At 44.1% G+C, this 24776-nt stretch overlaps 1 protein-coding gene across 9 annotated transcripts in view; it reads left to right on the plus strand.

The window, feature by feature from the left end:
* The window catches only part of CPLANE1 (ciliogenesis and planar polarity effector complex subunit 1), an 84451-nt gene that overhangs the window by 55900 nt on the left and 3775 nt on the right, over nucleotides 1–24776 (plus strand). For 7 of the 9 annotated variants that reach the window (XM_078384475.1, XM_078384477.1, XM_072992832.2 and 4 more), the window contains 13 exons: nucleotides 1388–1486; nucleotides 8701–8822; nucleotides 8999–9194; nucleotides 9476–9720; nucleotides 10740–10833; nucleotides 11773–11925; nucleotides 13110–13143; nucleotides 14970–15098; nucleotides 15811–15976; nucleotides 18712–18773; nucleotides 20889–21053; nucleotides 23577–23683; nucleotides 24049–24141. In XM_078384475.1, the coding sequence (XP_078240601.1) occupies nucleotides 1388–1486; nucleotides 8701–8822; nucleotides 8999–9194; nucleotides 9476–9720; nucleotides 10740–10833; nucleotides 11773–11925; nucleotides 13110–13143; nucleotides 14970–15098; nucleotides 15811–15976; nucleotides 18712–18773; nucleotides 20889–21053; nucleotides 23577–23683; nucleotides 24049–24141 (1665 nt within the window). The remainder of the gene's footprint in view (nucleotides 1–1387; nucleotides 1487–8700; nucleotides 8823–8998; nucleotides 9195–9475; nucleotides 9721–10739; nucleotides 10834–11772; nucleotides 11926–13109; nucleotides 13144–14969; nucleotides 15099–15810; nucleotides 15977–18711; nucleotides 18774–20888; nucleotides 21054–23576; nucleotides 23684–24048; nucleotides 24142–24776) is intronic. The other 2 variants (XM_078384476.1, XM_078384478.1) reach the window with 2 other exon arrangements.

A 24776-nucleotide genomic window follows, 5' to 3' on the forward strand; every position in this document is an offset into this window, starting at 1 on the left:
GCAGCAGGTGCAGCTTTGGAAGCCTGGGATTTTTTTTCTTTGGCTGGAACGGAGTAAATGGTTTTCAATGCATTCCTATGGGAAATGGACCCTGGACCTACGGAGTTTTTGACCTGCAGCCACTGTTCCAATAATTCTGTAAGTTGAGGGTCCACTGTAGCTTCGATGACACTGTCCACTCATCTTGTCCTCTGTCGTCCCCTTCTCTTGCCTTCACACTTTCCCAGCATCAAGGTCTTTCCCAGGGAGTCTTCTTTTCTCATGAGACGGCCAAAGTATTGGAGCCTCAGCTTCAGGATCTGTCCTTCCAGAGAGCACTCAGGGTTGATTTCCTTTAGAATGGATAGGTTTGGTCTCCTTGCAGTCCAGGGGACTCTCAAGAGTCTCCTCCAGCACCACAATGCAGAAGCATCAATTCTTCAGTGGTCAGCCTTCTTTATGGTCCAGCTCTCACTTCCATGCATCGCTACTGGAAGAACCATAGCTTTGACTATGCGGACCTTTGTCGGCAAGGTGATGTCTCTGCTTTTTAAGATGCTGTCTAGATTTGTCATCGCTTTCCTCCCAAGAAGCAGGTGTCTTTTAATTTCGTGGCTGCAGTCACCATCTGCAGTGATCATGGAGCCCAAGAAAGTAAAATCTGTCACTGCCTCCATATCTTCCCTGTCTATTTGCCAAGAGGTGATGGGACCAGTGGCCATGATCTTAGGTTTTTTGAGCTTCAGGCCATTTTTTGTGCTCTCCTCTTTCACCCTCATTACAAGGTTCTTTAATTCCTCCTCACTTTCTGCCATCAGAGTGGTGTTATCTGCATATCTGAGGTTGTTGATATTTCTTCTGGCAATCTTAATTCTGGCTTGCAATTCCTCCAGTCCAGTCTTTCGCATGATGTACTCTCCATATAAGTTAAATAAGCAGGGGGACAATATACAGCCTTGTCGTACTCCTTTCCCAATTTTGAACCAATCAGAATTACCATCAGCAAAGTTCAACTCTAGGAAGACTTTTCTCACAGAAGGGGAAGAGGCACTTACTGCTGAGTTCCCGTTCCCTCCCCAAAATCTGAGTTGTAGATTTGGAGGGACTAGTAGAAGGTTAGTCTCTTAAAATTACTGCAGAGGGCTGCAGGAAGGGAGGTGATAATTTACCCTCCCTCTTCCCTCTGATAGGGAGGTCCTATCAGACTGCAAGTCCTTGTATAAAGAGATAGAGCTTCTTAATTAATGGAAATGGCTAGTCTGGACCCAAATCTGATCTATAGTTAATATTAAGATTTGAATGACAGTTGTTTTCTTAAAGCCAAATTCTTTTATCTTGCCTACAAGAATAAGCTTTAATACATAATGCTTTGTCTGTTTTTTAATTGCTTTTGGTTCTTTTTATTGAGGCTTTAAATCACATCAGGATATGCAAGGTGTATCAGAAGAAATAAATTCTGAACCTAGTAAAAATGAACCAGTCGCTTCTCCTTCTGCATCCGAGAAAGGTGAGTTTCCTCTCAGATCTATTTATGGGAGTTTCTGTGTGCTTTTGCTTTTTTAAGCTGATATTTTCTTGACCCTCATGGACAACCCTAGGACAATTTTTGTTGCAGAATCCACAACAAATTATACTTTTTGTATCTTTTTCTCTGGTGTTGTCATCTGAATAGCTGTAGACAGTGTCTCTGGTTTCAGCCACTTACCATGTACAGAGCTCCCCCCCTCCCAGCCAGAACAAAATATGCCACAACAAATCTATAGCTTTTTGAAATACAGCACTTTTTGCTGGGCTATTAAGTGCACGTTTTGACATTGTGAGAAAATACCTTTTCCATTTTCAGTTAAATCGTGATGCAGAAAGCCAGAAGTGATGTAATGTAAGTCCCTTAGCCCTATTTGAGTAGCACTGAAATTATCATTGTGATAAAAATGCTTGATTTATCAAGCCTGAAATCCTTCTAGAAACATGAATCCATCTCTGCCTCAAGGGTTGTGTCTTGTTCTGCCTTACTCTTCTGGCACCTCGAACCTTTTCCTGCTTTCCTCAGATCTCAATTCCACATTTTCTTTCCTCTTAACTGTTCCTCCATCATATTCTTCTTCAGTAATTTATTTGTAAACATAGACTCTTTTTCATTATTTCTTCTTCTCCATGATGCTGAGAAACGTTTCAGCTCAAGCAAAGCCAGAACCAAGACCAAAACACAACCCATTAAAGTGACCGTGCATGTACTAGATATCCCATCTCCTGGAGCAGACCAGCAGAGGGAAAATCCAGACTGACCAACCTTCTCCTTCATTCACAAGACGCAGGTTCTTCTTCGTGGACTCTGTGAAATCACACTAATGGGTTAATCTGCGCTTGCGCAGAAGGCCTCGGAACATTCTAGAGCTTAAAGTAACACTTTTGGCTCCGCCCCCCCAGGACCTCATGGTCCGCCCGCCCTAACAGCCATTCAGTTCCATTTTTTCCGCTGCTGCAGTTAGGTCTCCTAGCTAGAGCTCCGTGAAATATTGGAAAGATCTGGAAGATTCCTGAGATTTGGCTCCGCTTTTCATGCTTCAAGGGAAGTACTTTACTTCATATTATTATTAGGGGAGTTTTTGGACTGTGTCTGAGGGTTTTCCCTCGCTCCCCTACCCCTTTTTTCCCCCCTATTTCTTGGACTGTTTCTTTCCCGCCTTTTTTCTTTTATGGCCTCCAAGGCACCCTCTTCACCTAAAGTTACTTTTAAAAGCTGTGCCGCCTGTTCTAAAAAGATCCCTTCCACAGACGGACATCGTTATTGTTTGTTTTGTCTTGGGGAGTCCCATATCCCCCAGACTTGTCGCCATTGTGAACGTTTTACCCGGCAAGGCCTGAGACTTAGAGAGCAACGTCTTCGGGCAGCGCTCTGGGAAAAATCCCTCTCCGCGCCTGCTATGGCGGCGTCATCCGCGCCTGCAGATTCAGCTCCTGCACCTGGCCCTAAAACTAGGGCTAATGGCAAGCCAACTACGTCTACCAAGAAGGCTTCCAAGCCTCCTAAGAGTCAGGCCACGGCCGCCATTCCTCCCCCGCCGTCTCCTGCGGCCACTCCTCAACTCCAACCGTCGCCCTCCCTGCCTGCTCTTACTCCGCAATCTCCTATTGAGATTCACTCCCAGGCGTCGTCGGCAGCCTCTTCTCCACCATCCTTGCCACCGCCAACCGATACGCCGGATATACCCTTCTTCCCATCTCCTAGGAAGAAGAGAGCCAAGACTAAGCATTTGGAAACAGCCTCTGGAGATTCCCGGTCTCCGAGCCCCTCGGGACCGAAGGTCTCCCCCCACGGGGCTCGACATTCTCGCCCCAAGAAGCCTAAGAGGCAGGAGGCTATGGAGGACAAAACCGCTCCGCTCAAACTTTCCAAGAGCTATTTAAGAAAATGGCGGAAGCAGATGCAAAAGCTCTATGACCCGCGGCTTCTTTACAGCCTCGCTACGCGGAGTTCCTCATCCGACTCCTCGTCCTCCTCGTCGGTTTCCTCCGATTCTTCGGTACCGTCGGTACCGCCGCCCCGCGATACCGACAGGGGCAGACGGCGACACGTCCAGTCGGTACCGTCCCTTCACGATATCGGAGCGAAAGGGTCTAGATCGGTACCGGGAGGACCTTCCTCCCTACGGAAGACAGAGCAACGGACCAATGCCGAGGGCTGCGTACCGCTTCCACCTCCGATACCGACCGGTATCCCACGTCGTACCACTACCGATACCGGAGTCGGTACCGCGCCACTCGGTACCGACGCGGTGCCACCTAAACCGAAGCGTCCTCGCGACTCGGTACCGGCGAAACCGCGCAAGAAGAAACGACGCCACGTTTCCTCTGACTCCGACTCCTTTCAATTGGATCTCCTCGATACCGATACCGATCCCGATACCGGGCACGGTACAGGACACGGTACCGGACACGGTACCGATACCGGACCGAGGGGCAAGAAACGCTCTAAACGAAGAGGCAAATCGATACCGGCCCCCGTTTTTCCCATGCCGGAACTCCCATTCCCCCCGTCCCTCCCTTCTGATCATCCCGAAGACTCCTCCTCCGAATGCTCATTTTCGGATACATCGGCTCCTAATGATAACACTCCGGACTCTGCCATCATTGATAAGAACCCGGTTTCTCCTGCGGCCGATTTTCCTAGCTATTCTCAACTAATACATAGAATAGCCTCCGCTTTGGAACTCCCTGTCGAACGTCCGCCGGAAACGGTCCCCGACAAGGTATACGGCGATATCGATGAGGATCAGAACCTACCCATGCGCCTAGCGTTCATCCCTTCGCTACTGCGAACCCTAAAGCAACCTTGGGACAAACCTTGCTCTACCCCTCAAATGTCCAGACGGGTTGAGAACCTATACCGGATTCAGGGATCTGAACTGGACTTCCTTGTGAAACATCCCGCCCCCAATTCCCTTATTGTGGACGTCGCCCAGTCTAAGTTTCGGCCTGCATCAGCCGCATCCCCCAATAACAAGGATGGGAGGAAAATGGACATATTTGGTCGGCGTTCATATGCCTTCTCATCTCTAATTGTGAGAGCTGCTAACTATGTCGCCGCTATGGCGGCTTACCACCAACACTTATGGGACTTGGCTTTACCATCCTTACAAGCTGCACCTGATGAGCTGCAACCGAGAGGTCTCTCTCTTCATCAGGAGGCATCACAACTCATTCGTCAGGAACGGGTCACGGTTCGTCATATTTTGGATGCTGCATCCCGTAATCTAATGACGGGTATTGCCATGAGGCGGCAGGCGTGGCTTAAGTCTGCGGCCATTCCTGAAGACTCCAAGGCCCGTATCCTTGACCTCCCCTTTGACGGTTCGGGTCTTTTTGATCCCAAGACGGATGAGATCCTGAAGGGTCTCCATGAAGCGAAAAAGGCTGCCAGATCCTATGCTGCTCAACCGTTCTACAAACAACGCTACCCATGGAAGCGTCCATCTTTCTCCCCGGCTATGCAGCCAGGGAGATCCTATCCCTACAAGCAGAGGTATTCTCCTTCTTCCGGCTACACCACTAGACATGACCAACGACACAAGACACGTGCTCCCTTCAAAAAGGTCGACCGTAAGAATAAACAGGGCCTTTGACTGCTCTACAGCCATTTCCTCTCCTTCCTGCGCCACCCGCTTGTCTCCCTTCCTCTCCAGTTGGCTTACCATCACTTCGGACAAGTGGGTCCTTTCTATCATCGCTCGCGGTTACGCGATAGAATTTTTGGAGACGCCTCCTCCCCGTCTAGTTCTTACCCCCCCATCCGACCCTCTAAAGCAAGAAGTAACCACCCTGTTACAAAAGCATGCAATAACCAGGGTGTTTCCAAATCCTGCCAATCCTGGTTTTTTCTCCAGATATTTTCTGGTGACAAAGCGGGACGACTCTTTCCGTCCTATTTTGGACCTCAGGCGCCTCAACAAATTCATTGCCTATCGCCGTTTCCGGATGGTAACCTTGGAGAGGATCCTGCCCCTCTTGCGACAGGGCGACTGGTTCGTCGTCATAGACCTCAGCGACGCCTATTTCCACATAAATATCAGGCACGACCATCGTCGCTTCCTGCGTTTCTCGCTGGGGTCAAGATGTTACGAATTCTCCGCTCTGCCTTTTGGACTTTCCACCGCGCCCAGAGTCTTTACGAAGTGTATGGCCCCGGTGGCGGCTTTCCTGAGAACAAGGGGCATAGCCGTCTTTCCATACATCGACGACTGGCTACTGGTTGCACACTCCAGGCTTCAGGCGGAGCGTCACACCCTTACAGTGCTTCGCCTCCTCAAAACTCTCGGACTGCAGGTGAACTACAAGAAGTCCGTCCTTGTTCCCTCGCCTGTTGCCTCCTACATAGGCGCTACTCTCGATGCTCGGACCGGCCGAGCATTCCTGCCTTTAGAAAGAGCGCGGAAGATGGCTGTTCTCATCGAGAAATTCCGCCCTCTCCATCATGTCACCGCTCACACTGCGCAGAGGCTACTGGGCCTTATGGCCTCCACCACTTCGGTCATCCCTCATGCGAGACTGAAGCTTCGTTCGCTGCAAGTGTGGCTCCTGTCCCTCTTCAATCCCCTCTGGGACTTCCCCAAAAAGAGACTCTTGGTGTCCAAGGAGTTGTCAGAGCAGCTGAAGTGGTGGCTCAACCCGGGCAATCTGTTCATGGGACGCCCTTTTGCTCCCATTGCCCTACAAACTCGCATCACGACGGATGCCAGCGACATCGGCTGGGGTGCCCATTGTTGCGGTCTGCAAGTCCACGACCGATGGTCTCCAAAGGAGCTTGCTCTCCACATCAACAATCGGGAACTTCTCGCCATCTTCAAGGCCTGCCGGGCGTTCCTGCCCATCATCAGGGGCACGGCCCTTCAGGTTGTTTCGGACAACACGACGGCTGTCGCGTATGTCAACAAACAGGGCGGTACCCACTCTTTCTCCCTCCTGTATCTTGCTGTCCAGCTATGGGAGTGGTGTCTCCAACATCATGTCTTTCCATCCGCTGTATACATTTCCACTCACGACAACATACTTGCGGATCGGCTCAGCAGGACTGCTGTTACCATGCACGAATGGGTGCTGGACCATACGGTGTTCCTAACACTCTGCGAGCGATGGGGAACTCCCGTGGTGGATGTCTTCGCCACTCACCTCAACACCAAATGCCCCACCTTCTTCTCCAGGGGCGGTCACGGCCCGAATTCGCACGGCGATGCTCTGATGGTGGCGTGGAGCAACCGCCTTCTCTACATGTTTCCACCGTTTCCTCTCCTACTGAGAACACTGGTGAAAGTTTGCGACGACAATGCGAATGCCATTCTGATTGCTCCGTTTTGGCCGCGCCAACCGTGGTTCGCGAGGCTCATCTCGAGGGCGACGGAGTACGTCAGGCTACCTTACCTTCCGCATCTGCTGACCCAGAACGAAGGGACAACTTACCACCCGGACGTGCAGTCACTCCACCTCACCGCCTGGAGGATAGTCCCACGGTAGCTCACGTCCTCTCCCATTGTCGTAAGCCGTCCACTGACACCCTGTACGGGAGCAAGTGGAAGGCTTTCCTGAAGTTCACCGCTTCTCATCAACTGCCCGCGTCGCCCACCACGCTCCATACTGTGTTACAGTTTCTGGCTTACCTTTTCCAGATGAACCTGTCTCATTCCACCCTGAAGGTGTACCTTTCCGCCATCATAGCCCATCAACCGCCAGAGACGGACAGTGCCCTGTTATTTAGACACGCGAAGATCAAACGTTTTCTTCGAGGGGTTGTACGCCTTCGTCCACCTACAATTAATCCTATTCCTCAGTGGTCTCTCCATACGGTCTTAAACTGCCTTTCAAAACCACCATTTGAGCCGCTCGCTACGGTTTCTGAACGCCTCCTTACCCTTAAAGTGGTTTTCTTGGTAGCTATTACGTCAGCCAGAAGGGCCTCTGAATTGGCTGCCCTGAGGACCGACCCACCTTTCTTGCAGTTTTTCCGGGACAAGGTGGTCTTGTACCCTGACGTGTCTTTTCTGCCCAAAGTCACCACGGATTTTCATGTCAAGCAGCCTATAGTCCTGCCAACCTTCTTTCCCCAACCTTCTTCTCCGGTTGAGAAATCCCTCCATCTCCTCGACGTTCGTCGGGCGTTAGCCTTCTACGTTCAAAGGACTTCCTCGTTCCGTCTCTCCAAGCGCCTGTTTGTCTCTTACCAGCAACCCCATAGGGGTCGGGAAGTGTCTCCGCAAACTGTATCCAGATGGATAGTTCAGGTCATCCGTCTGGCCTATGAACTGGCTAAGAAGCCTCTACCGGCATCTGTTCACGCCCATTCTACTAGGGCTGTTGCGGCCTCTACAGCCTTTCTCCGTGGAGTCCCACTACAGGACGTTTGTAAAGCCGCCACGTGGTCCACGTCTTCCACGTTTGCATCCCACTACAGACTCGACCTGCGAGCCAAGGAGGATGCGAGGTTTGGCCGGGCTGTCCTGTCGGCTGTGCTGCCGTGACGTTTCCCTCCTCCTTCCAGAGGTAAGCTTGCTAGTCACCCATTAGTGTGATTTCACAGAGTCCACGAAGAAGAAAAAGAGGTTACTTACCTGTAACTTTGGTTCTTCGAGTGGTACTCTGTGAATTCACACGGCCCGCCCGTCCTCCCCACTTTCCGTCACGGCTGTCTCGCCTTTAGAGCAGCAGCGGAATTTGGGGAACTGAATGGCTGTTAGGGCGGGCGGACCATGAGGTCCTGGGGGGGCGGAGCCAAAAGTGTTACTTTAAGCTCTAGAATGTTCCGAGGCCTTCTGCGCAAGCGCAGATTAACCCATTAGTGTGAATTCACAGAGTACCACTCGAAGAACCAAAGTTACAGGTAAGTAACCTCTTTTTTATTTGCCTATTCTGACTAGCCTTCCAGAGGCCTCACCCACGATGTAGCTCCCAGTGTTATATCCCAGTGTAATCAGCATAACTCTGGAGAGATCTAGGAGGATACAGCACTGGAAGGAGTGTGGAAAGGTCAAGATGGGGAAAGGTGCACAGAGAGAGTGCAGTGTATGTCATAGATACATGGTTTCTCACTGAACTGCTCCCATGGCTATGTTTAAATTTGGGATGCTTGGTGTTTTTGCACCTTTTCCAATGCTGTTGAATGGGTTTTCCAGCCTTTCATCACACTTACTGCCCGTTGCAACTTTTAACAGTTTCCTTTTTTCCCCCTCACAGAACCATTGCCTTCAGGTGTTCCTCAGACATTGCCACCAGATCTGTACTGGAACCTCACATTCCCCACGGAAGCTGCAGAGAAGCCTTTGCCATCCACCTCGTCTGATGTCGTATCTGATTTGGTCAGTAATCAGAAACATTCTGTGACATTTCATCAACGCCAGATACTGTAGTAGGTTATGCCTGTCTTGTTAATGGGCTAGCTACGGGAAAGGAGAGTCAGTTCTGCAACTTGTGTATAAATAAGTGGTAATTTATTATTGCTTACTGCCTTTAAAATGTTTTTAATCTGGTTCAGATTGGACAGAAATATATCAGTGTGATTGACATAGAAAATGGTGGTGATCTGAAAAATCTGCCAGGTGTATCGGAGTCTCCTCCAAAATGTATTCCTACGCAAGCTGTGAAGACTGAACTCCCAACTTCTGCAAAACAGCATCACACGGCAGCATCTGTTACTAACGTAATTTCACCTGAAGAATTTGAGAAACAAGGTGATCATCTTTTATTTTTTTTAATGTTAGCTTTTAAATCTCACTCTTTCTATCCTTGAAACTGAGGTTCATTGTGAAGAAATTAACGTTTTTCAAACCCTCCCTTCCAAAGTCTCTTTCTGGTCTTAGCAGAAAGATTTTTATAGTGTTAGGTTACTTTTATTAGGAATGCATGAGAAAGGATCTTCTAAAATGCCGTAGAAGAGTTTTTAAAGCCTTTTAAACATTCCACATTGCAGAATGGGTAAACATTGATCTTTTATTTATTTATTTATTTGAAGGAAATACTTTTCAAACCGAATCACAGCAAGTGCTACCAGAGACTGGAGAGGCAGAAATTGTTCATGATCCCCTAACTCTGTGCCTCCTACGTAAAGATTTCAGCATTAACTCCTCCACAGAACTGTCAGCCAAAAAAATTAGCAAAGAGCGCCTTTCTGCTAAACTCCAGGAAATGGACAGACAACTATTAACTCTACAGAATGTGGCAGACAGAATGGAGAAAGAATTTCATAATACTAAATTGGTACATGTACACATTTTCTCTTCTGCAAAGCTTCCTCTTCTTTAAATAAGACAATGTTTAAGTATTGTAATAATAATAAGGCAGTCAGTTTCATCTTTTTTGCGCCTATGGGATGCTTTCTGATAGTGAAATGGTTTCAGTACAATATTGTGTACATAGTCTTAACCAAAGTGGATAAAATATATTGAAGTTATTATATGAGCTTTCCATGCATGGAAAAATCACTTACTACTTAGGTATTGGGATCAAAGATGTCCCAGATAAAGGTAATAATTAGCTGCATTTGACAGTTACTATAGTTTAATGTGTAAATATTTAGAATTTTGGTAAGGGTTGCCATTTTGTAAGGGATAGAAACATGTACACAAAAAGCAACTAAATCTGGAAATGGCAATGACTCGTTTTATTCTCCTGAAATGTGTAGTGTTTCATTTCTCTCTTCCTGTGAGAGAGCCTCCAACGCAGTCCTTCTTACTGCATTGCAAGCCTGCAGAGTACACAACAGCCTGGCACTTCCCAGTAGGGTGGCTATATCAGCACACCTGCCAAAATAATGTCCCCCTTTTTTAAAATGTGCTGGGTTGCCACTCGGTAAAGGGTTTTTTTTTGAAACTTTGCAGTCTTCACTTTTGTGCCCTTAGAGGCAGCCTTTCTACAATTAAACAACAAGCTACTTTGGTCTAGCCAAGCAAAGAGATTCTCATGTACCAACACAGAAACTAATGTTGTCATCCAATTGGAAGGTTTCTTTTTGTTGATGTGCAGAGAGTTTCTAGACCACCTTTGTATTGGTTGTCGTCCCTTCTGCATTCCCCCCCCCCCCGCTACACAGCTCACAAATACTGGACACCCCCTACAAACTTAGATTGGAGACACTGCATTTATTTATTAAATGAGAAACACTTGCTGGAAAAAAGATACCCTTACATTGTCATAAGAATAATTTAATGATATTTGTTGCTGCTACAAATATCTGTGTTAAATATCAGTGTTAAAAGAATGACATCTTTCTTTTCCAGCTGGTCGAAACCATAGAAGATATAGGTGTAATAGCTGATCCAGGAAAGGATGACATGTTATTCCTTGCCCCAGGCGTTAAGGTTACCAAAGAAGGTGGGTGTATCTGGCCTTCCTGGGTGACATCAGGGACATTAAGAGTAATTGTCCCCAGCATGCGGTGAACTCTTGGGTCTTAAAAGGAATGGGTGAATTTTAAAATGTATATTTGGTGCCAAAGAAAGTGTTAGACGAGCACTAGTATGTTCCCATCTTGAAGGCTGTCTCCTTGGTAGTAACTGGTCATGTTTCATTTGGTGAGGACTTCTGAAGCAAAGTCTTGGAAGCAGATCTAAATGCTTTGCTTAATATGTGTGGGAGAATGTAATGTTTTGGATACATTTGTCCCAAGCCATTGAGGCATTTAAAGGTTAAGAACAGCACACTTTGTGTTAAGTCTGGGATTTACTGTACTTGGTAAAGCACTCCACAGTCTGAATCTTCTAGACCCAGCCGATAATTATGATGTGCTGCAACTTCTGCACTTTTTCAAAGACAGCAGTTATGTAGAAATAACCAGAACATGCTTAACTGGCCAGGCATTATCCATCCAGACAGACTTGCAGCTGGCTTGTCAGATGAAGTTCGGGATCAGTAAGCTTCCCACAACATTATTTAAAGGGATTGCAATTCCTTCAGAACAGTTTGGGCACCTGTTTATATCAGCTTTGTTCAGGTGTTAAATCCAAAAGCATGTAGGGCCCAAAAGTGAAAATGAGGCTTGTATGTAAGTTCCCTGCACCCCATGCTATTGCCCCATTTGGAAATCGTGCAGGCTATCCACTGAACATACAAAGGTCGTTATTCAAAGCGTAATGACCTTTATCTTTATGCTTTGCCTTTTTGGAGACATGGGAGCGGGGGAATAAGCTTTCCCCATGTCATCACACACAGGCTTTGAACCCCACACAATTTCTTGTTTCTGAACATAGCTATTATAATTCTTCCAAGTTAATTCACACTCCCTTAGTTTCAATTATCCTTCCGTTGAAACAGAACGTTACTCAATCCATGAGATTATGGAGAATTCTGCGGAAGGCAGCAGCTTGGAATGTGAATCTTTTCAGGCAATTTACATTGACTCGCGAGCACCCTCTGTTTCTCCTTCAGCATCAGCTGCTACTCTCCGGATCAAAAAGTCATCTTCTGGTACCATTCCTTATTTGTTCTTGTTAGTAGTTCTATAAATATGGTGTTAGTGACACATTTTAAGAAAATCAGAAGTGGCAGGAGGCAGTGCAGTATATCGGATAGACTACTGCAATGCTTTCTACATGGGGCTGCCTGTGAGGCTGCTACAGACTGGTGTAAAGAAATACTAACATATTTCCCCTATTCTGGCCAGCCTGCACTGGTCACCTGTTTATTTCCATGCCAGCTTCATTGTGATGGTGCTGATTTTCAAACCGTAAACAGTTTGGGACCTCGATATTTAGCAGAACACCTCCGTCCGACGAGATCTGCTTGTCTTATATCTTCCCAGGCTGAGCGGTTGAAAGTATTGCACTTGAGAGAAAGAGAAAACTAGAAGCCTAGCCTTCTCACTCCCCAACTCTGGAACAACCCTTCTACCCTGAAATATACCCGCCCCTTCACTGGGAACTTTTAAATGATTGCTAAAAACATGGTTTTTTAGCTAGGCCGTTCGGGACCTTATAACATCTTAGTACAGTGGTTGTTTTAACACTTATAGTATCAGTCCGGCTGCCTTGCTCCCATATAATTTTAATTATTTTCAGTTAAATTTGTTGGGTGTGTGTGTGTGTGTTTTTCCCTTTGATTTTATAACTATGTTTATTGTTTTAAATTCTGGTTCGATGATACATTTGTTTAACATGTAAACTGCCCAGAGTGGCCGTGGCAGCCAGGTGGGCAGTAGAAAAGTGAAACAAACAAACAAATAAATAAAATTAATACTGTATCAGAAAAATTTGGTTCAAATCCCTCCTTGCCCCCCATACACTCTTTGGAGCAAATGTAAGATTTATATGTAAGAATAAGAAAAATAAATTTAAGAATAACTGTATATTTAGCCTATTATTTGTGCAGCTAGTCAAACTGAATTTAGCTGTATGAAGCTTCATAATTCTTGTAGGCTCAAATGGGCATCCACAAAACCCTGGAGAAGGGCATCTGTGGAATGGGCTCTCCTCCTGGGCCACTTGCTTTGACAGCTATGTTGTGTTCCTGACCAACCACAAGGACTCTAGACTCCCTCTATCATATGAAGACAACCCACAGTCCCTGCATCTGATTTGTTTCATGTTGGTTGTAGCTTGACTTTATACATTTGTTCCTTGTAACATACTTGTTATCCTGTGTTTCTTTTATAGATATTAATTTTAGAACAGAGGAGTTTGATGAGAGGTATGTGTGTGAACATATTTAGTTAACATTACAACTGAAATATGTACTGTATGTATTTCCCTTCCTTCTTGCCATGAGCATATGCACAAATCTAAACATGGATATACTGTATGTCCAAATGTGTGTTCTGGTTATTTAAAAACCATAGGGAGAACAAATTGTGTCTTCCAGCTAACAGCAGATTTAAAAATCAGGTGGATTGCATTTCAACAGGCTTAATCAGACTGTATGCTACAGCCACATCATGTGTGCTTTAGATAATGCCACACAAGATGTATCTTCATAGTAAGAATGATGGCAACTACTGCAGCTACCGGGTACATTTTGCCACTAGGCTGCCAGCCAAAATATTTGGGTGTGTGTGTGTGTGTGTTTTAAATCTAGGGTCCACGTTTCCATGTGGCTTGGTCAAGCAGGGCTTGACCTGGGTTCCAGGCCCATTTACTTCCCTTATGTGCATTTCTATAATCGGCTCAGAAGCTGTTCTGTCCCTTCCAACTAATGCTTGCTTTGCTTCTGTAAAAATCAAACAGTCTCCCCTCCTAGTGGTTTTGCCCTGAAATCTCAGGGATAGGGATTCTGCTGACCTGACCATTCAAAAACCAGAGGATGATCTGTTTTGTTCCTAGCAGGACTTGGGACTAGCCCTGCCTGTCTCTCCAGTGTGTCAAGGGTGCGTCTTCGATGGCTGCAGCTTTGTCTACTGTCACCAGAGGAGATGCCCCTGCTTACAGTTTAGACAAAAGTATTTTCCCATTCGCTTTCTAATTACATCTAACATCAGCAACTGAGCCAAATCTCTATATTTTTTCTGCTGCTTTTATTCCATATTCTTCTGTTTCTGCTAATGAGTGAGACCAAAGGATATGCTATTTTAAGCAGTTAACTAATCGTTTAATGCTTTATCTACTTACATTACTGATGGCTGTTATTCTAAACTGGTTTCTTTGTTTCTGATTATTTTTCAATGAGAATGTGTTAGTTTAATTCTATCAATTTAATCTTGCTTCAATGTGAACTGCTTTGAACACATTTTGAATAGAAACACCATGTGAAGCTAAAGAGATTGATCAAGGAGTGGGTTAAGAACATTGTTCGATCGACAGTCCTGTTCAGTTTAGTAGGAATGTTTAAAATAGAAATGGAAATGCAATCATATACATATGCAATCATATACAATCATATCCAGGAGCACTCAGGTGCTCCTGGATTTGTCTCTGAGTCTGGTAGCACCCAGATTGCAGTGGTGGCCAGGGGTGCATTTGCAGAATTCAAAGTATCTCAAAGAGCATGTCCCCCATTATGTGCCTGCCTGGATATTAAGTTTATTCAGAGAGGCCTTTCTCTCAGCCCCACCACCTTCACAGGTGTGTTTATTGGGAGCACAAGAGAGGGCCTTCTCTGTGGCTGCTCCCAGACTTTGGAACTCCCTCCCACAGGAGGCCAGGCTGGCCCCATTCTTGCTGTCCTTCTGCAAACAGGCAAAGACTTTTCTCTTCAGGCAAGCTTTCACTCAGTAACTGGCTTCAAGAGTGGAATTTTTAGAGGGGTTGTTATGCCTTCCTGCTTTGACTGTTTTTCGTATTGCTTTTGTCTACCATTTCTCAGAATGGTATTTGTTGGATCCTTTTTTGTGTTTGTGTATTTGTGGTTTTTAGCTTTAATTATTGCCTTTTAATGATGTAAGCGGATTTGGGTCCTTTTTAAGAAGAAAGTTGATATTTTAAATAAATAAATTTAATTAATTAATTTCATCTGTTTTTATCTCCCAATTTGCTTTAAATCTGATTTATTTCTGTTTGAAGCAATACAATTGTTTTTCATAGTTTTTCAGATCCCTTACAGATGACTGGATTGAGTGGTGTTTCCGACATCATTACTGATCTCATAGCAGAGGGTGGTATATCGGCTTCAGAACTAGGTCTCACAGAAAACCAGGCTAAAAAAATCTCCAGGTAATGTGGCATTTATAGAAAGTGTTCCTCATCAGCTGTAGCTATGCATAGGAAGTAGCCACTCTGAATGGAGAAGCTCCCCTAAAGTGCCTTGGAAGACCCCCTGTTCAGTAAGGGTGTGCTGAAGGTGTTTGTGCACTTCCTAGCCCTGCCTCCTCTGGCAGCCACCCAACTCAGAGGCAGCACCCCGGCTTCCCTGCCCCACGTCCTTTGGGCCCTGCCTGTGAGTGGGCCCACTGGAGGAGGCGGGGCTGGGAAATGCCGAACATCTGTTTGACTGAAAAACAAACTGGTACAAATCACTGGCTTGGCGGTTTGTGCCCCCTTCAGTACTGATTCTGGCAACGTGGATGGATTGATGCTTAAGAATCTGGTTCCACATAGGGAGCAATTACAACTAGCATTTGGGTAAAAATATGAGAATTAGCAAAAAAATTTTAACTTTTATGACTATGACTGTTTTATATCCATTTTGGTTTTCTTCATAATGTTGTTATTACCAACCTTAATGCTGGTGCTATATGCCAAAGAATGGCTTTCATTTTCATTGTTCTTCTGTATTTCTGGAATTTTTGCATTGCTTTCAAAGCTGCAAACCTTCAGCCACTTATCCTTACATTTTGCTCTAAATGTTTTCCCCAAAGTGAGTATTAACTGTGTTGTACAAAGTAACGTGTCATCACCTCTTTATTTCATTTCATTCTTTTTTCAGTTTCACAGGTGAAATGAATAAATATTCGCGTAAAACAAAAAGAGATAAAAAAGAGTTACAAGCTTGGATGAAAAGAAAGCGAAAGGAAAGACTAGCTGAATATATGCAAACACTGGCCGAACGAAGGGCAAGGGAACACAGTCCTTTCCCTTTGAGAAAGAATATGGTAAGCCTGTTTCCACTTAGGTGTTGCAGCCCTTTCAATGTGATAATGAAATATATCTGAGAACAACACAGTTGTTTCTTTACTGCGGTTTGTACTTTTCAGAACTGAAAGACCGCAGTGAACTTCAGCATTTAGATTCTGACTTGATATTAGCCAGGAAAAATGCGTCAAGGACTGGTTCAGGCATAGCGGTTTACTAATGGGTGCTTGGCTATGGAATCCCATTTAAGTACGGTTGGGGTGGAATGAGGCAGAGCGTGCTTCTGTAGCCTGATTCTTTAACCCATTACAACTACAGAAGCTCAGAGTTTATTCATAGGCAGACATTCTCAGAAGCTGCACATCTGCTGTGGTATGTAGCCAAAGCTCCAATCTTTGCCATTTTCCAGAATTAATCCAAACCCTTCTATTTGTGCTGGTGTTCACTAGGTAAGTGCCAGGCATACACATATAGCTATAGGTGGTGACCAGGAGCTTGCGAATGGAAAGAGTAAAGAGGATGTTTCACATGGGATTAGTGGAAGAGACAAGAGAGGGTAAGGGCTGAGTAGTGATTGTTTGTCTAATTTGCTTCTATGTTTGAGGCTCTTTGCATTATTCCAGTTATGTGCTCTGTTCCAAGTACATGATGCTGGGGGAACGGTGACAGCTGAGAGGAAATGAATGCCAAGAATAAGTGAGTCACTAGTTTGACTGGGGAGGAGCTAACAGTTCCCAATGTACTGTATAGCTGCACTCAGAGTCCCTTAGAGCTTGTGACCAGAAAGAGTAAATGGGTCATTTTATGGAGGTGTTTGAGGGGGAGAGCAGAAATGCTACGTTATGGTTGCACAGAACAAGAAACATGAACATTGAAGGAGTACTTGCAGTTGATGCTCATCTCTCCACACTGCATTGGCTAATCGGAGAAAATGAACTGTTTTTGATTGGAGCTAAGATGACTTCCTGGAAGAGCGATAGACCAGAGATTCTTCTGAGGTGGAAGAAGAATGCCAAGTGCAGGAGGCAAGGATGTGGAGAAACGGGACAAAGAGAAATAGGACAATCAGAAAGCATGTGGTGTTTTTGGAGCTACAGAATCGCTGTCAGGCCTTCTCCACAGCAGTCATTCTGAGTTGTTAGAGGCCAGGAGTGTCAGGTGCTCTCCATGTACAGTGATTTGGATTCACTGGAGCAACAACAGCATTCCCAAAACCTCCTAGCACAGCGATGGCGAACCTATGGCACGCGTGCCAGAGTTGGCACTCGGAGCCCTTTCTGCCGGCACGCGAGCCAGAAGTCCTAGCAGGTTGACAATTCAGTGTTTCTATGGTTTTGTGATTTTGTGCTTTCATTACTAGATTCTATTGTTAAATGTTTTATTTTATGTTTTGGTTTTTATGGTTGGCAATGGGTGAGGTTATGGATGAGGAGGAGACAGGAAGCTCAAAGGAAGGAAGAAGAGGGTGTTCATTAATACAGAGAAAAACAAGAGAAAAACATAATTCAGGTCTTACAGATGAACAGAAGGGGTTAGATGAGGAGGCACAAAGAGTGTTTCGTATATTGACTGACAGTAGCCAGCCAAATGGTTTGAGCCTTCAATAGGGAAGAGTGTAAAAATAATAAGAGAGGCTGTGAGCAGTCCCAGCCGCTGTATCCACGGTGAGGCAGCACGTTCTGATGATCAGTTAACCTTTATTGGACTTAGCATACAAAGAAAAAGAAAGGAAAAGAAAAAAAACAGTGTCTCTGTAGTCCTTTGCAGGATGGAGGCCACAACTCAATGCAGCAAGGATGAAACTGGTAGCTTTCTATAAACTGGTAGCTTTCTATAATTCCAGTCCTTCCAGGGCCCAGGGAATATTCTGTCCCTGCCCCCCCCAGCTCCTTGGGAGTTACTACACTCCTGTGGCAGCTCGTCTTGGCTGAAAAGTCCAGGCTGGTAAACAGTCCTTGCCAGCATGGCGTCTAGGAAGCAGAGGAGGCTGTGCAGCACCAGCTGCCCCTGGGAGCTTCAACTTGCCTTCAGTTGAGCTGACCGTCCTCCAGAGGTACCAGCCTCTGAGAAGCTCCTTTCGGCATCTCTCCTGACAGATTATTCTCTTTCTTCTCCAAAGGAGATGGGAACTTCCTCAGTCCCCTCTATATCTACCTCAGCCATGGCTACAGCTGTTTCCCTGGGGGAGGGCCCGGGGCCTCCACCCTCCTCTGACACAGGTGTTTTCCTCAAGGCCAACAACCCTTCTGCCTTAGGTGAGGGGGCCTGCCTGCACTGGCACTGAGCTCCTCCCTCCCCCCAGCCGGCTGTAGCTGGAGGGCCATTATTTTAGGATTGCAGTTATATAAGCTGTTTTAATATAGGGGAAAAGAAGTAACATAACATTTTCATTTTGATAAATAGGGCTCTGGACATGCCAGAATGCTTATCAGGAGTGACCATAATGAAAAGAGTGCTATTGTACCAAATTACAGTTAGTTCTTGAAGAGCAGTTGACTGAACATTTATAGTGGATTGTGCTTATCATTGTTTTTGTTTGTTTGTTTTTTGCTTGAAAATGTAGTTGTATCATGTGATTGTTGGCCTGAAATATTCAAGGCAGCCAGTTGCAGAATTCCTGCTTGCTTGCTGGCTGTAGCATTTTGGGGCCTAGATGCAAAATGCTAAAGAAAGCAGTTGTGAGAGTTGGTAAGAAGAGTTGACTGAGGAGTGAAAGAGAAGATAGTTTTTATATCTCTTTGCATTTCTTGTACAGCATCTTGCACTTTCAACACGGGACTTTAAAATGCAGCAGAAAAAGAAAGAGGAGAAAGATAAGTAAGTTGTTTTTCATCTCATTCTAGTCTTTTAATTTTCTCTTGTTTCTGTTATATATGAAAGCAAATATTGAATTATGGAGTATTAGGGACATGTTGCTGGTGTTCTGCCATATACCATTCAGTGGGCTGTCAATAACTGATATGATAACCAAATGAAGACTTTCTTCTGCCTTCCTCCTTCTGTCTGAAGGATCGATACAAAACACTAGACCTGATGATTTTTTTGGGGGTGGGGGTGGGGGAGAAACAGTCTTCAGAAACAGAATGAAGAAGAAAAAGCCCTGATTTGCCATTATTATTTACAATATTTTTTAGCCGTGATATTGGCTGTGCTTCATATAGTGACATGCCTGTATGATTTGTCTCACATGAGGAAAAGAGCAGGTTCCTGATACGTCTGGTTACCCTGAGGTAAAAGGGCACACTTGAGGTGATCTGGATGGGGATTGTAGGTACTGTTCAGTGATATCAGCCAACTTATGCCCAGAGGAAGCCTTGAATTTGAGAGAGACAAACAGACATTGGGAACTCTGCAGTGCTTGGGATGATGGTGGAGCAGTCTTGGAAGTGGAGGGCATAGAAGACAGCTTCTTCCATAATACTGGATAACCTAAAGCAAAGAGGGAGTAGCTAGATTAGAGAGCATAGTTTGAAAAACTGGGTTGCTGACTGCAACCCAGTAAAGACTGACTGCAGTGTTGCTCCACATAAGGGCACACATCTTCAGAAGGGCCTATTTCTCAATGGTGTGATCTAGGGAGGACATCAAAGACATCCATGGGCACAGATATCATATTGATTTATGGTTCTCTGGACCAGATAAAGAAACTAAATGAACACAACGTCATGGCTCTACAATCTGACAAAGTGAGAGCTCAAGTCAGATGGTCTTCAAACCCCAGAAATCGTCCTCTGGTTGTGAGGACAGTGATCATAGTGAGGGGTAGTAGAATCAAGGAATATTGGCTCCTTGGCTGATATTACTAGCCATTATCTTGATGCTGGATATCACTGTCCCACTGGTGATGAATCCCAGGCATAGGATGGGGTGTGAGAATAACTGTGCTTTAATCAGTACCTTCAAGATGAGTTCTATGCAGTATGTTTGTAATTTTAATATCTCAAAAATAGATAGCAGGTGATAGCCTCATGATAGCCAAGACGATGAAGGTAACTGTATTACTAAGGATGCTTGGAAGGAATGTTTCCTATGAGGTCTTAGTTCTGGTGGCTGGTGCCACATCTGCCCATCAGAAATATTTATTTGATAGCTTGGACATTACTGGAGGGAATGCAGTCAGGCAACTGCTTTATCCTACCAAGTGCTGAGATGGGAGATTCCATTAATAGGGGCAGGAAAGCTACCAGCCTCTAGAGCAGCCTGGGCCATGGTGGTGAATCAGGGACTTAATAAATCTGTGAGACACCTTTGTCCTTTGCCTCCTGTGGCTCTGATGTTTGAAATAAGGGATCAAAATAGCCATGTTTCCCCTTCTTACACTTCACTAACCCAGGTGACTTCACTAGGGGTGAGGAGGTTAAGATTTAGGGGTGGCTGTTAGCAAAAGCAGACAGAAACCCAGAGTCCCTGCTGACAATAGCAGGCATCAAGTCCAAGATGTCAAGTAACAATACATAGTCACTACAACTTAAATGTGCCAAGTACCTGCAACCAAAAGAAAGATTATGAATGATGAATTATTGTTCTCCCAATAAGACATGCTTAGGTTTCACTAGTAATCAAGAGGATAGGTCAGTAAAGAAACAGAGTTCTGCAGAGCTTTTTTTAAAAAAATGAAAAATAGTTTAATAATCATTGCAGCTGGCAGCAATATTAGTCAGTTTGTAGCAAAAGAGAAGCAAGAGGTCTTGTAGCACTTTAATGACTGATTAGCTTTTTATTTTTCATAAACTTTCATGTGTCCAATTACACTTCTTTAGGTGAATTCGTTTATAGTTCTTTGCAGGGAGTTTAAAACTGTATGCAGGAAGGGTGTGTCAGAGGGGGACGACAGGGTGTGTTGGTTGGGGCTGAAGATGATCTTAAACAATAGACTGATTGATTCCATCACAATGGTGGTGATTAATAAGTTTTTTTAAAATACTCCTTAAGGGCCTTGTTTTCTGAGCATCATAATCATAGAGTCTCTGAAGCCCTCGTCCTGATGCACGAGCTGCTGTCTGACACAGTCCAGCTTCCTTCCAGTGACTATAAACAGATGCCTAAAATAACATCACCACATGATTTCAAGCGACCACATATAGCTTCTGCTAGAAGGTAAAGTATTGGATCATTTTAAGGAGCAAGGCGGGGTAAAATACTTTAAATAAATACATTTAAATAAATTTCTAAGACAGCCTTTACCTTCAGTGCTCCGAGCTCAACTTCAGATTTGCCAGCTTGACAATGCATTTCTGTGTACATGTAATCAAAAGATTCATTTATTCATTCTATTTATATGGCCTGTTCCCCCTCCCCCCGGGTAGGGAGTTAAAACTTCATAATAATCATAATTAAAAATGCCGAAACAAACAACATTAAAAACAATTAAACATGTAACAACAGTAGAAACCACCCATAAAAACATTATTAAACATTTTAAAAATCTCTGAATTCAGTAGATACAGCATTCCTAAATGCCCACTCATCTCTTCCTGCCTGAGAAGGGAATCTTTTGTCTAATAATGAAAGGCCAAGAGGGAGGGGACCATTTGGCTTGTCAGGGCAGTGCACTGCAAAGCGTGGCAACAGCCACTGAGAAGGCCTTATTTAGTATCATCACCAAATGAACCTATGAAGGTGTTGGAAGTTGGAGAAGGGCCTCCCTAGAAGATCTTAAAAGTTTAAGAGTGAATGATATGGCCCTTCATATAGCTAGGACCCAAGCCATTTGGGTCTATATAAGTCATAACCAGCATATTGAATTGCACCCAGACTGACAGTTTGTGAAGCTGTTTTAATAGGTGAGTTATGTGCTTCCTGTAACCAGTGCCAGTCAGCAGTCTGGCTGCAGTATTTTGAACCAACTGAAGTTTCTTCAGAGTCAAGACCACGTAGAGGGTGTTGCAACTAAGGTGCATATCATAGCAGTAAATCAGATGTTATTAATGGGGTTCTTACTACTGCCTCATTTAGGCATTCATTACTCTCCTTCCCCTTCAGTCAGTTCTCCCCTTAGTGCTTTTATAAGTCAGGAAGAGCAAGGGTCCAGCACCCAAGTGGCGGCCTTCAGTTCTCCATGGATCCTGTCCACATCATCAGACAACAGAAACAAAGGTATCCATTCTCAAATGACAAATAAGGACCAAAGTTACATCTATAGGACCTGTGTCAATTATAGCAGAGCATATACGAACAACTTTATCTGCAAAGTGCCATGCAGAATCTTCACTGCGAGCTGTCAGGTGGCCAGCATTGAGTTAATAACAGAACATATTTGCAGGAAAACAATTGCAATTGTACCTAAGCAGATGAGTATTCCACCATCTTGTTTTTAAACTCACCTATTACTTTTTAGTTTTTACTTTGTTACTAGTTTATGTTAGGTGATTCTAATTTTGTTTTTGATATTATGCTCACTGTTTTTATTATAGTTTATCAGTCTTTTTTTATTCTAAACCACCCAGAGTAACCCTGGCAGCCAAACGGGTGGTAGAAAAGTCAAATAAATAAATAAATAATAGAGAAATTGTATTTGTTTATACGAATGGATCAGTACAATTAGCAGAGACAAACACAGAAGAATTATTGAAGCAAGCAAGCAGAAGATATGTTTCTTGAACCTATGCAACTTGGAAAATGAAAATGCTGATTTGCCACAGCAGGCAGGATTCATGGTCTAAAGCTCACAATTTTATTTTGAAAAAAGGACAGGAAGAACATTTCCAATACTAGACAGACAGACAGACACCTTTATTGGCATAAAGAGAATAAAACAAAACCAAACTGGTTCATTAAGTGCCTCATGCATACAAAATCCAGGAGGGAGGAAAGCAGAAGACCAAACCCCCTAAAAACATTTAATTGAAAGAGAGGCTTCACTTTCTCATTTTCAAATACTGTATTCAATCCAACAAGAACTGCTTATGCGCAGCATTATTTTTGAAAGTTGAAGGACTGTTCCAAGTCAGTCTTTTGTTTCAGTCTTCCTTGTATCTGCATCTTCACACTCTTCATTTTTAGTAGTCTTAGAGCTAACTTCCACATTATTGTAAATGCATGTTCATGTTTCTGTACTTGTGTCTTTGTGTGCACTTTTCAAAGGTAGCACTGGAGAAGAGTTCAGCATACATATGCAAACTTGGGTCCCATTTTAATATAGCATACTGCTGCTCTTTTGAACTTTTGTTATATGAAGATTTTTGTGGACTCATCTGTATCACTGTCATGGCTAGAAAAGGAGGCCATAGCTAGTAGAGTATATGCTTTTACATGTGGAATATCCCAGGTTTAGTCAAGGTAACTTCCCTCTGTAGCTAAAAAGATCTGAGAGCCTGTGTTTGGGAAAAAGAAAACACTGGCTGAGATCCTAGAAAGATACTAGGTGAATGTAGAAGACACTGAGCTATATGGGCAAATAAAGTGAGATAATGTAAGACACACTCCTCTGCTTCCAAACCCTTCTAAAGTTAAGTCCATCACTAAAATAACTGGTTCTTTGGGAGCCTATTTGGAAAGTGAGTGCTCTGAAGACAGCTGTGACAGCTGTCTGTACGGACACAATGTTGTTATAATGTTACAAGCCTATATTTCTGAAATTATCATTGTAATTGTTGAAATGTGATACATATTTCTTGGTAGTTACCATGGAAGTTGTCAAGCTACAAGGAAAATGGTGGCTGCCAAAGCTGGTTTCAGTCAGACAAAGTCATTTTCCAATTTACCTTCTGATGTAACTCAGAGAAGAGGTAAGAACGAAAGAAGGGATTTTGCAACCACAGTCATTATTAGAGTCTTAACACAAGCAACATATACTGTAAAAACCAAGGAAAGGATCTTCCTCTCCCCCCCCCCCCCGTGGTTTATCCAATCTGTAAGTTTTCACTTGAAGAATAGGATAAAAATGATTTAAATAAATAATTAGGATGGGGTGTAAGAACATTGCCTCTTGGTTTTTTGGATACCATGAAAATAGATTCTGCCGCATGTCTCATTGTCATTGTGATGAAACTAGCCATGATCTTCACATTAGACAGTACTGTTGTTAGGTTACATAAATTTACTTATTTTCTATAAGGGAAAATAAGTGTTTGGTTGTCTTTTTTTGCTCAAGGTCAAATATGCCAAGCTCCATACAGAAGGATGGCATCAGAAGCCAGGAGCCAGAAGCAGTGGTCAAGTAACAAACTTGACTTACAGAGTCCAGGTTTGTGACAAATGCCAGTGGTAGTCACTGAGCTTTCCTTTGGGATGACTTCACCTTTGGATCACAATAATTTACATTAAGCAATGAAATGTCTGGGAGGAAAGCCCTTTGTCTCATCATAAGCGAAAGACATCAAAAAGGCAAAGGACCAGTAGTAGACAGAGCCTCAAATAAGACTATGTTATTGCCTGCTTAAGTTGGAGTACTTTCTAAAATTTGGTTACATTAGCCAGAAGTTGGGCAAATCCCCCCACACACACACACACTCAAGACATGGAAGCATCTCTGGGGTTTATTTATATATGAGAAAATAATTGTGATCCAAAAATGTGGAGAAAGAATGGGCTTGAATTCAAAAGTGTTTTCTTTTTCCTCTCTTCCTGGAGGTTGGAGGTCATCATGACTATACTGACCAGGATTCTCCAGCCTGTTAACATCACCTTCTTTCTGCACTTCTTTTCTTATTTATTTTACCTTGATTGAGCAGCTGTAACAATTTGTAATTTTTTGTTTCGCATTACATGGACAAACCATTCCAGCTTCATACATTTTATGATTTTTTTGGTCTTCATTCATTCATCTTAGTATTTCATTGTTCATCACTCTCTCAGTCTAATAAATTGACATTTCAGATA

This window comes from Pogona vitticeps, chromosome 2 (assembly GCF_051106095.1).
Source record: "Pogona vitticeps strain Pit_001003342236 chromosome 2, PviZW2.1, whole genome shotgun sequence".
In the NCBI taxonomy this organism is placed as follows: Eukaryota; Metazoa; Chordata; class Lepidosauria; order Squamata; family Agamidae; genus Pogona; species Pogona vitticeps.